The sequence below is a fragment of the Taudactylus pleione genome, unplaced genomic scaffold (genome assembly GCF_031769625.1).
Source record: "Taudactylus pleione unplaced genomic scaffold, aTauple2 ptg000273l, whole genome shotgun sequence".
Taxonomy (NCBI): Eukaryota; Metazoa; Chordata; class Amphibia; order Anura; family Myobatrachidae; genus Taudactylus; species Taudactylus pleione.
The window spans coordinates 1,562,833-1,579,559 of NW_028284675.1; the positions used below are offsets into that span (position 1 = coordinate 1,562,833).

Below are 16,727 nucleotides of genomic sequence, written 5' to 3' on the forward strand. Positions count from 1 at the left end.
GATATAGTGGGCCTGATTCCGAATTGTACACAGTTGTGTCTATTTCTTTTGCCGGAGTCTTGTCTGCGACTTTGTGCAAATGCCACTACAAAGCCTTTCCCTGGTGTACAGAAATCCAAATGTGCAAGGACTGAGATGTTCACTTTGAGGTCTGACTGAATGGAAGCCACATGACCGATGGGTCCCAGGAGATGCCCCTGAAGCCTCTGCAGCCGCCTTGAGCAGGTAAGTCACTGCTGGGCCACCAGGGTCAATATGTCGACATTTCATCACTGTCGACATATCACACCCAGCCCGTCTTAACACTGTATAAATGGAACTACCATCTTTCTATTTGCAGAAAGTGGTCCTGATTGTGTTCCAGGACCATCTACATCATCTCAGCGGCCTGAAGGTGAGTGCGTGAGGAAAAAGCTAAGTGGCTTACTACACCAGCACCACCCATTCCCCACACCTATGTCGCAGTTCCACAAAGTCTCAATTTGGCTTCCTGCTTGTCTGAATTCCCAATCTCATATAACGCTACCCTTGAAACAAGCTCTGTACTCACTAACACAATCACATGAACACGGCCAAAAGGGGGGCTGTTAAAGTGGTGCCATAGTCCAGGGCGTAGGAACCAGGGGGCGGCACTGTAGCTGCCCCACTATCCCTGCATCGGACTACCAGGGTGCCTGGTGTGGCACTCTGCGGCCAGGATTGCTGCTAAAATGCTGCTCGTAACGCACAGGGCACCACAGGGCAGAGGGCACTACTCAGGCCTGTCAATTTTCAATTTATAATCATTCTCACTTGTAGCTTTCTTTTCTTTTATCACCGGCATCGTCTGGCCACCCTTATCACCACCCTGGCCAACTCCCCCCGTTGATATTTGCTGCATATATACTGAAAGCAGCACTCTTTCTATACCTTCATTCGGTGAGCTACACCGCCGGCTCCAGGCTTCTACATGGCTGTTCTGACAGTCAAAAGCTGCTGCAGGTGCAGCTTCACCAGCGTTCTCCTACATATAGAGCTGGCGAGTTATACTGCATAATTATTGTGTATCATCACCGCAGCTATTGGATTCACACTGTATTTAGCAGTGATAGCTGGATAACAGTGATACAACAAGATCGGTGCCCCTTCGTCAACGTATGGGACAAATCAGATTTGTCATGCCCCTTCCCCATGAGGCCACATCCCTTTTTTGGGTGCGCATTTTATGTCTCTATTTGAAAAATTGGGGGGGGGGCGCACCAATGGTCTTTCTGGTTCAGGGCACCAAAGAGTCTAGTTACGACTCTGTATAGTGGTATCACATTCTAGAACCATATGGAAATTATAATTTATATACAACTCAAAAAATCAAGATATTTGGTTTTAGGATACTAAGCTATATAAGGTTGGGGTTTCGATCCCCACTTACTGTCACTTACTCCGCCCACTGCACTGTGGGCGTGTAACGATGCTGCCACCACCGAGCTCCTCCTATCGGCACTTGGAACCGCTTTCGAATATCCAGGCTCTTACCTCGGCACCTGGAACCGCTTCTGCTGCATATGCATTTGACTAGCTGAGGCCACACCCCCTGATTGGTGTCGGCTGATTCCTCCTGATCCCTCGCAATGGACCAGGTCTGCACGGTAGCTGGCAGAGGGCTTGAACTTGGAGACGTGGAGCTCTTACCCAGAACAGCCGGAGAACAGAATAGCGTTTGGCGCAATTCTGTTGGTCGCAGGATTGAGATGCAATTGAAGTCAGGTAAGATGTTTATTGCTCAAAGTCTTAAAAAAGACTCAACCTTCCGAATGAAGGGGTACATTAGCATACAGAAATCTTATAAATCAGCAGTTCTTCTCCACAAGGATAAACAGGGTTGTACAATTTTACCAGGCACAAAGCCTTCTTTTATGCCACTCCAATACACATCACCACAGGGGGTAAGCCCACCCTGTGGTTTCCAACCAATCTCCTTAAGTGCATGACCTGTGCATGTGCTGGCCACATGCACGTTTAACATTGTCCACTACAGCCGGTGGGGAGTGGTCACTCCTCGGTGTCCGAGCCCGCTCACAGAGCTCGGCACACCCACGGTTCCGGCTCGTCTGGAAGGTACAAAGCTTTCCCGCCAAAGCAGACTTCCAGGAATCTGCTAAGGGACCAAGCCTGCTATATCTGCCTGAATCTGAGCTCCAGAGGTGGGCAAGTAGGGTCCCCGGGCACGGTTTCCTGGCTACGGAGTGGAAGCTTTTTTGGAGCTACCTAAAACGGTTAGCTGGCTGCCTTAGCCAGCTTTCCCTCTACCTTCTCATGCCATTTCCAAGCATGAGACCTTCCAGGAGGGCATTTAATTCCCTTAGGGGAGAGGCTGGGGGACCCAGCAGCCCACAGAGAGCTCTGGATGCCCCTGGGCTTCCAAAGACCAAAGGTAATTGTATTTTTCCTTAAATTATACACTTTAAACATACATTTTTAAGTACATTTACAATTCATACCTGTGCACATCATCAGGCTTTGCACCCTGCAGCACTGTAGCCCAGGACCCGCTGTTCTGGCTCAATGCTGCACATACCATTTTAAATACTGTACATTTATATTTATTTTAAATGTGTGCTTTTTCTGTGCCCTATACCAGTGCTGGTGGCAGCGGGGGTTACACTCCCGGTCTCCTGCACTCTGCAGCACAAGCAGTGCCCGGCACTCGTTGCCGGGCTCTCCCTGCTGCCATCTAAGTCCGCAGCCACGGGGCTCAGGGCCTGATTCAGAGCTGAACGCTCTGACCAGAGCGCTCGCTCTGATTCAGGGCCCTCCTACCTTTTTTTGGAGCATCCTCATGGACGCTCACATAGCTGTGGGTTACCACCCACAGCTATAGCGAGCGTCCATGATGATGGTCGCGATGGTCTTGACCATCGCGACCATCGGGCTTGCGACGGAGACCCTGCGGTAGGGTCTCGCTGCCGCAAGCCCTGGAGTGAGACTACATATTTAAAACCTAATAAAAAAAAAAACTATTACAAGAACCATTTAACCTCAAAATCTTGGTTCAGACCACCAGGGGTTAATGTTTTAAACTTGTAGATCATTTTCATTTCCTACCTAGCAATGGCCCTAGGGTCTATACGATCTAATGATAACATAAGGGCCATTGCTAGGGAGGAAATGAAAATGATCTACAAGTTTAAAACATTAAACCCTAATCACCTAATCCACGTGAGTAGGTATGCACCATTCTACCCTTCCTACAATAAGTGTGTATTTATATAAGAGACCAGTTTTGAACATTAATTGGGTGGGAAGAACAAAGAAACCTCTTTGGGATTATAACCACATATTTGAATGTGAGTTGGGGTACGCATTTAATATATCTGACCATCTGACAAGAAGTACGCCATTCTCTTTCATATAGACATTAGCAGTAATATCACATTAGACCATTAAGACAGTTTTTTCCTGTATTTACATTTATTTCATGTACCATACGGACAACTCTTGGAGACCCTGAGAATTCTACATACAAAGTGATGTATGCCAGGATTTTCCACCCATGATAAGGATTAAGGCCCTGATTCAGAGCCGGACGCTCTGACAGAGCGCTCGCTATGAATCAGGGCTATGAATCAGGGCCGTCCTTCTTGTTTTTCAGAGCGGCCCCCTGGCCATTCGCATAGCTGTGGGTGACCACCCACAGCTATAGCGAGCGGCCAGGAAGATGGTCGCTATGGTCTTGTGGTAGGGTCTCGTTGCCGCAAGCCCCAGAGTGCTTTCGGCTCTAACTGAGCCGAAAGCACTCCCACTGACATCACTTGTGATGTCAGTGGGGCCGGCCCCAGACGGTAGGCGTTCCCATAGGAACGCCTCCGTCTGGGCAGCCACGCCCTCGGCCCATCCACCAAAGGGGGCGTGCTGGCACTCAACATCGACAGCACGCCCCCTTTGGTACGAGACTCGGAGCGACGGAGTGCCCGTCGCTATCCGGCTCCGGAGCCGCTATCCGGCTCCGGAGCCGGCTCCGTCGTGCGCATGCGCACTGGGCAACCATCATCTGAGTCAGGCCCTAAGTACAGTATTTATACTCCTTGCTTTGTGTTTTTTCATTTGTTTATCCAGCGCCACTTGGTGACACAATAATTTTGTTTGTTGTATTGCATCTATTGGAGATGGGTGAGTCTCCATTTTTGTGTTAGACCAGGGGCAGCAGGTTTTGCGCATCATACTTTTTAGTTATTTCTCTACAAGACTATGGGTCTGTTTACGAAGCAGTGTTAGGAGACAAAGTGAAAGGAGATAAGGTGCCAGCCAATTAGCTCCCAACTTTCATGTTTCAAACACAGCCTGTGACATGGCAGTTAGGAGCGGATTGGCTGGTACCTTATCTCATTTCACTTTGTCTCCTAACACTGCTTAGTAAATAGACCCCTCAGTCGCACACAGATATAATTGAATATGCAACAGACAGTGGCCCTCATTCAGAGCCGTACGCTCTGAGCAGAGCGCACGCTCTGCATGAGGGCCGGGCTCCTTTTTCATGGAGCGTCCTCCTGGACGCTCGTATAGCTGTGGGTCACCACCCACAGGCTATACGAGCGTGCATTTTGATGGCCGCGATGGTCGTGACCATCGCGACCATCGAAATTGCGAGCCGGAGCCTGCGGTTGAGGTTTTCAACCGCAAGCTCCGGAGTGATTTTGGCTCTATCAGAGCCAAAATCACTCCCACTGACATCACTAGTGATGTCAGTGGGCCGGCTTCTGACGGGAGGCGTTCCCGTGGGAACGCCCCCGTTAGGGAGGCACGCCCCCGGCACGCCCACCAAAGGGGGCGTGCTGTCAATCAACATTGACAGCACGCCCCCTTTGATCGGACACAACGAGCGAAGGAAAGTCCTTCGCTCGTCGTGTCTGGCGCATGCGCACGACGGAGCTCCCTCCGTCGTGCGCATGCTCAGTGCAGACCATCGACCCACTTGCGAGCGTACAGCCGCTCGCGAGTGGGTCTGAATCAGGCCCAGTGTTGCATATTAAATGAATCAGCACAGTCTCCTGGTGCGTTCTAGTCGCATCACATTGCGAGTTAGATGCATTTTCGTCAGAAAAATACGCCTGTTGCTAGCAGAGTTGCACAAGACCTGGCGACTCACTCACTCCAGGCATATCGCGCTGCATGGCGTATTGAGGCTAGCTGAGCAAGGACATATCTGTATTTATAATTCATGCTTATTTTAACAACATTTACATATTTAAAGGTAAGAAATAATGTACCTTGAACACATTTTGACAAGTCACGTAAATTAAATACATAATGGGATTTTGCTGGAGTTGGGAGAAGATCAATACTCATTCGATGGTAAATTTCCACTGCAGCATCCACAATATTTGTTGCACTCTGCTTTACTGCCTGAGGAAACTCTGTCAAAAAGCCATTCAGGATTGCCTACATAAAGTAAGAATATACAGTTACTACATTTTGTTATGTGGAACACAGAAATGATAGAGTTACTATTATTTTCTTCGAAAAAATAGGATAATTTCCAAGATGTATTTTGATATAAAAAAAATTAAACGGTAAAAATATGAGTGCGAAAGTTGCTCTGTGTTGGTCAGTAGTGGTGAGACCCAACATGGGTTTAACAATGAGCTACATTGTATCAATGCTTTTCCTTGCTACATTTAACCAATGAACTTCATGGATACAATGTAGCTCATTGCGTTAGTGATCAGGACCCATGTGGGGGTCTCACCACTACTGACCAATACAGGGCAGATTTACCACTCTGACCAGTGAGGCTGCTTTTGTATATATTACAAACTGTCAGTTACGTTGCTGCAAGGAGCATATTATTATAGCTCCTCGTGTTTCTTTTTTTTTTTCCCCAAAGAATTGCCAAGATGGAAGAAAGAAGAGGATTTAAGTGAGTAATAAAGAGGTGAACGAGGATGTGTGTATTTTGCGTAAAGGTATTTTTAAAGGTGTTCGCTGTGGCAGTGATAAGTACAGTATCCTATCACTTATAGTTCTACAAGCACCGGCATACACAAACATTGCTGAGACCTGTAGTGCAACAGCAAAAATAAAAAATATTATCAGTTTTTAAGCTCTGGGCCTGATTCATTACCGATCGCAATTGCGATTACGCACGCAATCAGGCGATTGTTGCGTACCTCACATGCGTATGCATCGCAGTGCGCGTGCGTGAACTGGCCACTGCGATCGGGAGTGACCACGCAGACCCATCGAGAGTGGTTGACAGGAAGTGCCATTTGTGGGTGGTGACAGGGGGGTGGTCGGGGAAATGCAGGAGTGCCAGTGTGCTTAAATTATCCACTGTGATGTCGTACACAGCTTGAGTGCTCATAGCGTGCAATGAAGTTAGCAATTTCTGAGTAAGGTCAGAGCTTGTGCAAGTGTGCATGAGGCTGCGATGGTACTCCATGTTACCAATGGTTTTGCAGTCTTGCTAAACATTACGGATGTGTGTAAGGTAAAGTGGGCGTCCTTATGTTGTGCTGCGGTGGCATAGCGATCGCAATGTATTAGCATACTATCGCAGTGAGACTGCGTGCGTAATCGCTATTGCAATCACAGTTGCGATCCGTAATTGTGAGGTTCTGGTTTTGTTGTGGGCCCGGGGTGGTGATAGGAGCAGACACTGAAGCAGGTTTAAATGAAAATGTGGAACTTTTAATGAGTGGTTTGATAGACATGAATATGACAAAAAACTAAAGTCCAGATATAGCACTAAGTGCACTTGGGAGCAGTGGTGAAGTAATGGGAGAAAGTAGTGGTTGAAATGAAGAATGCAGACTTAGGAAGGATTATCCAACAGAGTGTCAGTGGAGGCAAGGTGCAGGGTGAACAGCAGACTCAGGTACTCAGGCAAGGGGAAGGTAATGGAGGATGCAGGGTAGTCCAGCGGGGTTGGAGCAGACAAGCAGGCAGGTAGCGTTTCACAGGAACAGGTGGTGAGCACAGGGAACTCTCTCTCAGCTAAGCTGAGAAACACGTTGCACTGACAATGAAGTGAGGCTCTGAACCTCCCTAAATACCAAGTGTTGTGCCGTGACTGGCCAGAGAGAGCATGTGACAAACCAGGATTGGGAGATTAGGTCACATGACCGGAGGCAAGATGGCGGCGCCCATGCTGAAGCGGAACAGAAGCACCACCAGTCCTCACCAGCCCAAAGTGACAACATGCTCGCACAGAACCACGCCCAGCCAATGCCCCTCGCCAAACACCAGTGCCACTGCCAGACGCCCCCCGCCATAGTGACCTCACAGGTATCACCCGTCGACCACCATGCCAAGAAACTCAGGTTGTGACAGTAATTAATCAGTTTATTGCCTAAACTCCGCTAGGGTGCTTGGGAAGAGCCTTAGACCTTTCATCATGGAGCTGTTTTCTTCTGGGGGATGGGCAATTTTTTTGCCCTGTGTTAAACAGACTAGGGGGTCAGGCATCAATGAGTTCCCGGCAAGTCTGCCAGATGCAAAACCAATTTGCCTCTTAAATGATTGCCACTTTAAACATAGTCCAAACTCGGCAGGCTCTACCTGATGCCTTCATCTTGCAGGCTATTAATTTACCCCTAGGACTTGTTGAAATAATGATAGGATGAGCCCATGATGTGAGTATACACCCAACTCAGCATCTGGCCATAAGTCTTTATTGTGCTTTCCTTTAATATTAGCAGCAACAGCTTCTGTCCACTGTGTTACTTACGAGCAACTAAATTAAAAAGAAAAATGCCCATAAATGACAAAAAGTTACACAAAAAACTTGCAAAATTTGCATTATATTAATTACTTGTTTGGCACATAAATAATTTTTGCTTCACCCCCAGAACTAAATTTATGATGCTACAATAGATATGACATCTGCAGTTACAGACCCAGAAACAGAATGCTTGCTGCTCCATCTGTCTGGCTATTAATGATAAAATGTGTAGATATAAACAATGAGTTACTCAAAATTGACCATCTGGTTCCAGGTAAATATGGGTAGAAAAACACATCTCTTTTCCCAATTAGCTGCAATGAGTGAAACTGACAAGCCAGCAATTCTATATATTTGACGCCCATCTAGCAAACAATCAATCAGTCCTTAGTACCACTTTTATTTAATGTGGAATTTTTATTTTGCACATAGGGCCTAATTCAGAGCCGCTCGCAAACGGCTCGATGTTTGGGGACTGCGCATGCGTGAGAACTGACGAGCGACTGAGCTTTAGTCGCTCCGGGGCTCGCTACAAGACGGGGCGGCTGTCGACGGTGAGTGACAGCTCACCCCGATTTGTAGGCGGGTAGGGGGGGTGGCTGCACAAACGCAGGCGGTTCCCTTAGGAACGCCTGGCATTTGTGGGAGGACCTACTGACATCACTAGTGATGTCAGTAGTGGACTTCCTGCTCTATTAGAGTAGGGAGTCCACTTGGGCTTGCGGCAGCCGAGACCCTACCCCAGGATCTCGTCTCCAGCCCAATGGTTGCGATAATCGCGACGGTCTCCAGCCCGCACGCACAAGCTGTGGGTGGACACCCACAGCTTTGCGAGCGGCCTGGAGAAAATAAATAAATAAAAATGCCCAAAGACCCTGCGAGCTGCCTGCTGCAGCGAGCGGGTCTGAATCAGGGCCATAATCCATGGTCATTGTTGTTATACAGAACTTTATTGAAGCTATCATATCTTCCATTCCACAGCTGTGCAGATGTGAGCTTAAATGGCTGAAAGAGTGAATTGCTTATCCATCTTCCCACTTCCATTCTTGCATTAATGTCCAGCCAAAGCTGAGGACATCGTCGGTGATGAGAAACGGTGCATTCCCGCAAGGCTTCTGTGTGAGGAGAGCCCCACAGCTGTAGCAGCTTTTGTAACAAGTCATGGAGGGTGTCATAAAAGCATTTTTTTTTTATATTTAGTATCACTATTAGGAAATGGCATATAAGGAATTAGCTCTTGTAAAAATATTGATATAAACAATAATTATGGCAAAAGGATTATCATGGTCATTGGTCCCCATTTTATTTCGGGAATCCATATTTTGATACGCAACCCAGAAGTTAAGAAGCCCCATGTATCAATACTCTCAGTTCTGTAAGATGGAAATAATATACTCATAAAGAATAATTAATGAACACGCAAAAATGTGCACGTCTAGGTAGCAGAGGTTGCACAAGTCTGAATCTGCTGATAGGAATCATTGGTGCATTTCTAGCTAAACACATACTGGGTAAACTCATATGCATCTATTTGTTCTCACATAAGAAATCAAGAATTTTGTTGAAGTGGGCACATTTGCCAGGGGATTCTTTGCTTAACAGTTGGCAGCAGGGGCACTTACTCCCAGCATAATTATTATTAGTATGCTGCTAATCTGAAGACATCCATTAATTTCAAAGTGGCATCTTTTATTCCATCCAGGTGCAATTATAAGCACAGACACAAGTAATAAACACAGAACCAATAAAGTTCTGATGTCTACTCATTCCCTTTCCCATAACTGAGGCTTAAACATGCACTATGTAAGGAGAAAAAAAAGTTGAAATTAATGAAGCCAGTCATTCTAAAGTGGTACAAAGCAGGTCTCCATAGTTGTATTCTTCCTCCATGTGTGTTTCTAGCAAAGTGTGTGATTATGCGTAAGCAGAATTACTTTTCAGGGCCGTTCCTAAAAGTACAATATAAAAAACTACCTAAATAAATGTGCATGGCCGATAATTCACAAATGTCCCTTTACGCCTCTTCTACCAATTATACTTTGAGCTGCTAAATTTCAGCCTAGGATAAAATGCTTTCTCCTTTAGAAAGTAAATGTAATCTTATTGAAGCATCTCCGAGTAAACGAACTTGATGTCATTTTTTTTTCTGGTTGTGTTGAAAAAGTCACTGACCTGAAAAATCTGTTTAAGGCTGTGCTCAGAGGGTGTTGGCAGGCACAGCATGCTGAAGTGTCTTATAAAGCGCGGCGTTACTGGATTCCGACCCCCACCTGGAGGAGCACAAGCAGCTGCAATAGTTACATCCTGAGGGAGAAGAAATAACATCATGCACAATTTGTGTCAAATAGGACAGTGAGAGGCAGAAGTATAGAGCCAAAACCATGTAATGATACACATAACAGAATAGATCCCAAGATGGAAACACAAAATAGCTCTATTTCCTTAGCACAATAACCGTTCTGCATGAGAGTGTTTCAAGCTGTGGAATCAATTGGCCAGAAACAGGGAATATACATAAAAATATATTTTAAGAATATAAAAACAATGGAAGGTTCATTATAAGTCATCATGGGCTAGTGATGCGGATAAGAAAACATTGTTGTTAAAAACTTTTTTCATTTCAGCTATACAAAAAAAACTTACAGTATGTGTAAATAAACAAAACACTTTAGTGTACATTAGTGTTCCTTCTTTAAAATATATCCATTGACAGATTATAATATGGGCATCACCCATGTCAATAAGTCCTCATTGTAGCATTTCGCCACCCACATTGGCAATAGTTAACCACCAGAGGCATTAGATAATGACAATACCACTCCCTCAGTGGTATTACGGCAACCAACCTCTCGGTGGCAATAGATCTGCAGTGGCATTACCCACTCCCCCCTCATGTAGAGTGCAGCAGAGCATCTCAGAAGGGACTGATCACCAGCCCCCCTGCTGACCTCTGAACTCGGGGGGCTAATGGTCACACGGAGATCGGCGTCATAGTGCTCAGGTGGGAACTTCAGTATTCGTATTTAGTGCACGTGCTCAAGAATGCCAGTCGCAAGTATAGCGTTAATACAGCCAGTTAAATAGAGAGAAAAACAGATAGGTACTTGGGGTGCACACAAAATCTCCTATATTATCTATGCATATAATTGATAAAATATCACTTTATTAAATTTATAAAATTATAGAAAGAAGAGCAACCAGCAAATATACAGTATTATAATAATATATAGTGCAGGTGAGTACAACGTATACAGTTATTAAAAAGAAAGCTGTGTACCATGTCCCCCATCACAACTTAATGACTGCAAATTAATGGTGGTGGGGAAATGATGTGTCACCTCCTCTGCATCTGATAGTTATCTATGGGGTTTATTTACTAAGCAGTGTTAGAAGAAGTGAAGAGTGAAAAGTGATAAGGTGCCAGCCAATCAGCTCCCAACTGTCATTTTTCAAACACAGCCTGTGAGATGGCAGTTAGGAGCTGATTGGCTGGCACCTTATCACTTTTCACTCTTCACTTTTCACTTCTCCTAACACTGCTTAGTAAATACAGTAGACCTCTGAAGAGTAATTATTGGGTACAAATAGTTCTATCAGCTTTTGTTATCCCTGTATCAGACCATATTGGGGAGATCACTGTTGATAGGAGTAGGTTGAATTGTCACAGTAATTATTTGGTTATACATATTGCTGAATATTGCAGCTGTAACGTTGCTGCCCCTTAGTACTGTGATGTTCTGTGTGAGGTATCAAACAGTAACAAAATACCAAAACATCTCTTCACATTATGTACGTATTGTCTATTTCTGATCTAAGAATTAAACTAAATGTGCATAGATGAATTGGCGCTGAAACCCTCAGCCTATGTGTGAACACCAAGTTGCCGCTCTGTTACACCGATTCAGCTACAAATGTACATTCGTCTGAGATGCGCAGGACTCGCCATAGTTGCACATAGTTACATATGTTCGTCTCAGACACATGCACAATGGGAAAAATTGTAAGTTCTATCCGCAAAAGACTTGCATGCAACTCTAAATAGCGCCCAGTATTGTGAAATGGCATATTCTTAACATGAATGTGTGGCACTATATAAATGATACAACATAAATGCCTAAAATCTATTGTAAAATACCTGGATTTCTTTCCAATACATTTTTTCTCTGTCATAAAATCCTTTGAAATCTTGATACTGGCGTAGTAACTCAATGGGGGGCTGAGAGCCATAGCGATCTAGTTTGGGCATATTTAAATCATCCACAAATATGATGACTCGTTTGTTAGCAGGAGCACCTGTGTGTGAGGTACAACGAAACAGAACAAACGTAAATCAGGTGGATTATACAGTATATGCTTAATAGACAAAGGTTTAATGCTTGTATATTCCTTTCCGTCATACTATACTGTACAGTATTTTGCCTAGTGTGGTTCTAGCATATTTCTGTCGGCTGATATTCTCTGGACTATATAGTGAATTTAGTAGACTTTATTGTCCAAATATGAATGAGATGCATTCACTAGTTTATTGATATTACATTTATTTACATTTATTTACATAACCTTAATAAAATAAAAGAAATGAGAAACACTAGAATTGGGCCAATATAAAATATAGCAAAAACTCTTGGTTTCTAACGCAGAAAAATTTTGTATGCTGATCTAAAAATGTAAGTAAAACTTGCCCTATAGTGCCATCTAGTGTCCAAATATGTATAAACCTATAGTCTAGTCATGGTGTATACATTACAGGTACGGCACTGACTAAGTTCACTTAAGCACATACAGTAAAGCTACTGTTGAACAAATACAATTACATTACTTTGTGGCCTTCTAAGTGAAAGAATACAAAAAGAAATGAATAATCACTCCTAGCCAAATGTAAAATGAAAATTATTTTAAATAAAGGTATAGTAGTAGTTATAAGGATTTGTTTCTCTCTGTAAAGTTAATTTACCAAGAATGGTTTTTCTCTTCTTTTCCAGCTTTGACTCTATTATTTCCTGTGTCCTAGCAGAGGACGTCTGTGCAGAGAAGTTTATATAGACAGGCACATATCCTGCTTCTTCTTGTATTCTGTTCAGCAATCCTCGAGCTACGACAGACTGAAGTTACAAAACAAATGTAAAAAAATAAGGGGATGTGAGGAATTGTTAAATAGAACCAAGAATAAAGTACCAAATGTCCATAAATAACCATAAAAACAGATAACAACAACAACAGATAATAAGAATGTATTATTATAAATATTTGCAATGCAAGGCCAAAAGTGGGTGGGGCTTTCCCAGAATGGCTTCTGGCATCCTTAGCTATTCTACCACAATATTCAGAAGCCCCCAAATGAGAACAGAACAGATATATGCTAGGTTGATGAAGGTGGAGCAGACATGAGGCATTGGGTAGAGATGGCCCTACTTATGAAAGCTTAGTGTCTGTTTGTGTGAACATACATAATATATAGTAGGCAACTTTATGGGACTGTCCTATGATTCACAGAGAATTACGTCATCATGGCCCAGTCCACTCCAATAAAGAAGTGGATGGGAGCCGGGAGAGTAGACAACTCTGTCTAATCTCCAGGAATATAAGCACAGCTCCCCAAGATTCTGCAATACTTTGGCGATACTTTGGCAGGTAGATCATTGTATAGATTGACAGTACATTTATATGGCTGCCTGAGAACAATGGACCTTATTGTGACATATGTGATACTGACCTTCCAACATAATCCCTACCACCCAGTAAAAAATGTCAATGTATTTATATAGAACACAGTATTAACAGACATACATGAAGGTAAGAGGGCCCTGCTCGGCATCGCCCAATTATGGTTATTTATTTAACTGATATTTTATCAATTATGAATTGATATTTTTAGAAACACTTTTCCCATCGATTAATTCAACAGAGATTGCTGCAAAAGTGTGAAGTCCGGGAGCAGACAGCTTTGTACTGAGTGAATGAGGTCATGCTGGAGAGTCTCTTGATGTGGCTTGGGGTCTATCCAAGCTCGTTATACAACTCCTTCCTTCTTTTAGCTAGATGAATTGTCGGCCAAATATGAACAATCTCCTAGTTTCTATATACAGCCATATACCAGATGTTAGAGTTAATGGATCTACTGGGATTTTCTACTAGCAGTGTAGGGTTAGCCAGGGAGTTTATATAGTTTATGTCAACAACACACTTTGCAAACTTTGCCTGTTCTTTAAAAGTAAAAAAAAATTTAAGCTGTTGAACAAACTATTGAGATAAGATAATGATATTTTATTGCCTCAGCGATATTGTAGAAATATATTTTACAATGCAGATTTTTTTGTTATTACTCAACATAACTAAAAAACAAACATTGACACACTAGACGATATCTTGAGCAATTTGGCCAATTCCAAAGCATCGGAATGGCAAATCGTTCAAGTCGAGTAGGGTGTACACACTATCATGATGCCGACGCGCACTCCTGCAGGTTGTCCATCACATACTCAGATCTTTCGTACATGAAGAAAGATCTAAGGATGTCACTAGCGATGCCATGCTGCCGAATAAAGCATGGCCCCCGCTACTTCCACACCTTTGCTCTGTCGCTGCTGGCAATAGCAAGTGTGTATGCACTTGTCGATGCCGATACCCCCTCTGGGTCCATCGCTAATGATGTTGTGCTGGGTAGACATTGTCTAATGTGTACCCAACTTTCAAGAACATAGTGCCTGATTTAGATATGTATGCAATCCCGCAATTACGCAGTTCAGTGATTTATCACTCCGCCAATATGCCAAGGTACCTTAGAGATGCCGCTCACAGTGAGGATTTCTTTGCAAAGTGATTGACAGTCAGGGACCTTTTGGGGTGGTTACCGCAGGTAAAGTGGTCCTGACGTCTCAGTTCAGGCAGCCATTCTGCACGACCATAGGACTACTCAGATGGTCGATTATTGAATGATCTGTGATGGTGACTGCGTATGTGTTTGCAGTTGCTTGGATTTGCAATGGCCCCGGTGGGAGTCTTAATACATATCCCAGCGTCTGTAAAATTTGCATATTTTTGTACAGTAGCGAGATCGCAGCTGCGATTGCATTAGCTGCTGTCCCTCCATTTCCGACTGTGTCACTGTAGCCTATGGGCTACACATCTCAAAAATAGCCAGGAGAGGCTTCCAGAGGAGCCCTCCCTGGCAATGGCTACCGCACATGCGCGGTCTGTAGATGACACATGCACAGATGTCCCAGCACAGAAGTCAATAGGAGACCACTGACGCGGTCACTTCACTCCCAGCACATCACAGGGACAGGCTCCTTTCAGAGTCCCTGTCCCAGCATGTGCTCCTTAATACATCTGGGTTGGTATGATCGCATACTGCAATGCGATCATGAACGCTATTATAGCGCCCAGAGCGCATTGAGTATGTGAAAATTGATAAATGGGCCCCTTAGTATGATAGTACTTACCCAACCTCCTTCAGACCCACTCCTGGTAGTTTTATCACACTTCAATGGAAGCTGCAGACTTTAGTACTGTTAAATGCAGGTTAAACTAATTTGACGTTGCACTTACTGTATTATTGAAGCTGCATACAAGAGGGTGAAACATATTTTAATTGTTTTAGGTTGTAAAATAAATGAAGTGTAGAACCAGGGCCATATTGAGGGTAGTGCAGCTGGTGCCGTTGTCCACGGCACAACGCCCTGGTGCGGCACGGCCGCTGCTTGCCCCCAGCCCATAGTGTTTCTTCCCGCATCAGCCTCCAATCACTGGAGCGGCATGGCCAAATAGTGTAAGTATGGCCAAACCCCCTACAAAAACTTCTAAAAAAACAAATAGTGTCCCTCAACCAGGTGTAGTGATGGTCACCGAAGGCTGTATCAACAATTGGCCATGGTTTTAAACAATTGGTAGAAAACCATTGATGGATTAGCCATCGATGGCTGAGTGTTGCGCAGCAGGTGCTGGGCTGGAGAGGGAGGCTGCTGCCGATGGCAGGCAAGAAGTGAATGGGTGGGTCCGGCTGGGCACGCTCCCTTCCTCTCTGCACCTCTGCGAGTGGCACACCTGGCTGTCCCCTGCACTCCTCTTCTTGTCATGGTGTAAACTGTAACTGTGCTGCGGCCACTAGTAATGAGTGTCTAAGTGACAAATGTCATTATGACGTCTAATTCCTCAATACAGTAAAAGAGGAACTGAAGACAGAGAGGAGTGCCACCCTACCCAGCTGGAAACAAGCCCCAGACTAGAGGCAGAGAAAAAAAGAAAAGACAGAGGAAGTTCACCAGAAGTAGAAGAATAGAGGAAGAAATGGAGGAGCAGGTAAGAAAAGAGATAAAGAAGAGGAGGAGGGTGGACGAGGCAAAAATGATTACATAATAATAGGAAAGGGGGATCAAAGGCGATACATACAAATAATTCCAAATAAATGGATGTTCACAAACCAAAAAAGGTCCAAAGTTCAAAGGAAATGTCCAAAATATCAAATGTAGATGGTACCTTTGTCTCTTCTTAGAAATACTCCGTAACAGGAGGGATGAATACGTGGGAAATAAAAAAGAAAAGAAAAAAGGCACACAATGTGAAGTACTGACAAATCGATTAATACAGTCAGGTGCATAAATATTGGGACATTGACAGAATTTTCATATTTTGGCCTCTATTCACCATCACAATGGCTTTGAAATGAAACAAACAAGATGTGCTTTAACTTCAGACTTTCAGATTTCATTTGAGAGTAATTACATCCAAATCAGGCGAACGGTGTAGGAATTACAACGGTTTCTATATGTGCCTCCCACTTTTTAAGGGGCCAAAAGTAATGGGACAAACTAAACAATCCTAAATCTAACTTTCACTTTTTAATACTTTGTTGCAAATCCTTTGCAGGCAATTACAGCCTGAAGTCTGGAACGCATAGACATCACCAGACGTTGGGTGTCATCCCTGGTGATGCTCTGCCAGGCCTCTACTGCAAATGTCTTCAGTTCCTGCTTGTTCTTGAGGCATTTTCCCTTCAGTTTTGTCTTCATCAAGTGAAATGCATGCTCAATCG

At 44.2% G+C, this 16,727-nt stretch overlaps 1 protein-coding gene across 2 annotated transcripts in view; it reads right to left on the reverse strand.

Moving 5' to 3' along the window:
• Window positions 1–16,727, reverse strand: part of DNAH6 (dynein axonemal heavy chain 6) — a 342,820-nt gene that overhangs the window by 179,044 nt on the left and 147,049 nt on the right. For both annotated transcript variants that reach the window (XM_088481442.1, XM_088481443.1), the window contains exons 38-41: window positions 12,651–12,798; window positions 11,832–11,989; window positions 9,869–10,000; window positions 5,244–5,415 (exon numbers count right to left, since the gene is read on the reverse strand). In XM_088481442.1, coding sequence (XP_088337568.1) covers window positions 5,244–5,415; window positions 9,869–10,000; window positions 11,832–11,989; window positions 12,651–12,798 — 610 coding nt within the window. The remainder of the gene's footprint in view (window positions 1–5,243; window positions 5,416–9,868; window positions 10,001–11,831; window positions 11,990–12,650; window positions 12,799–16,727) is intronic.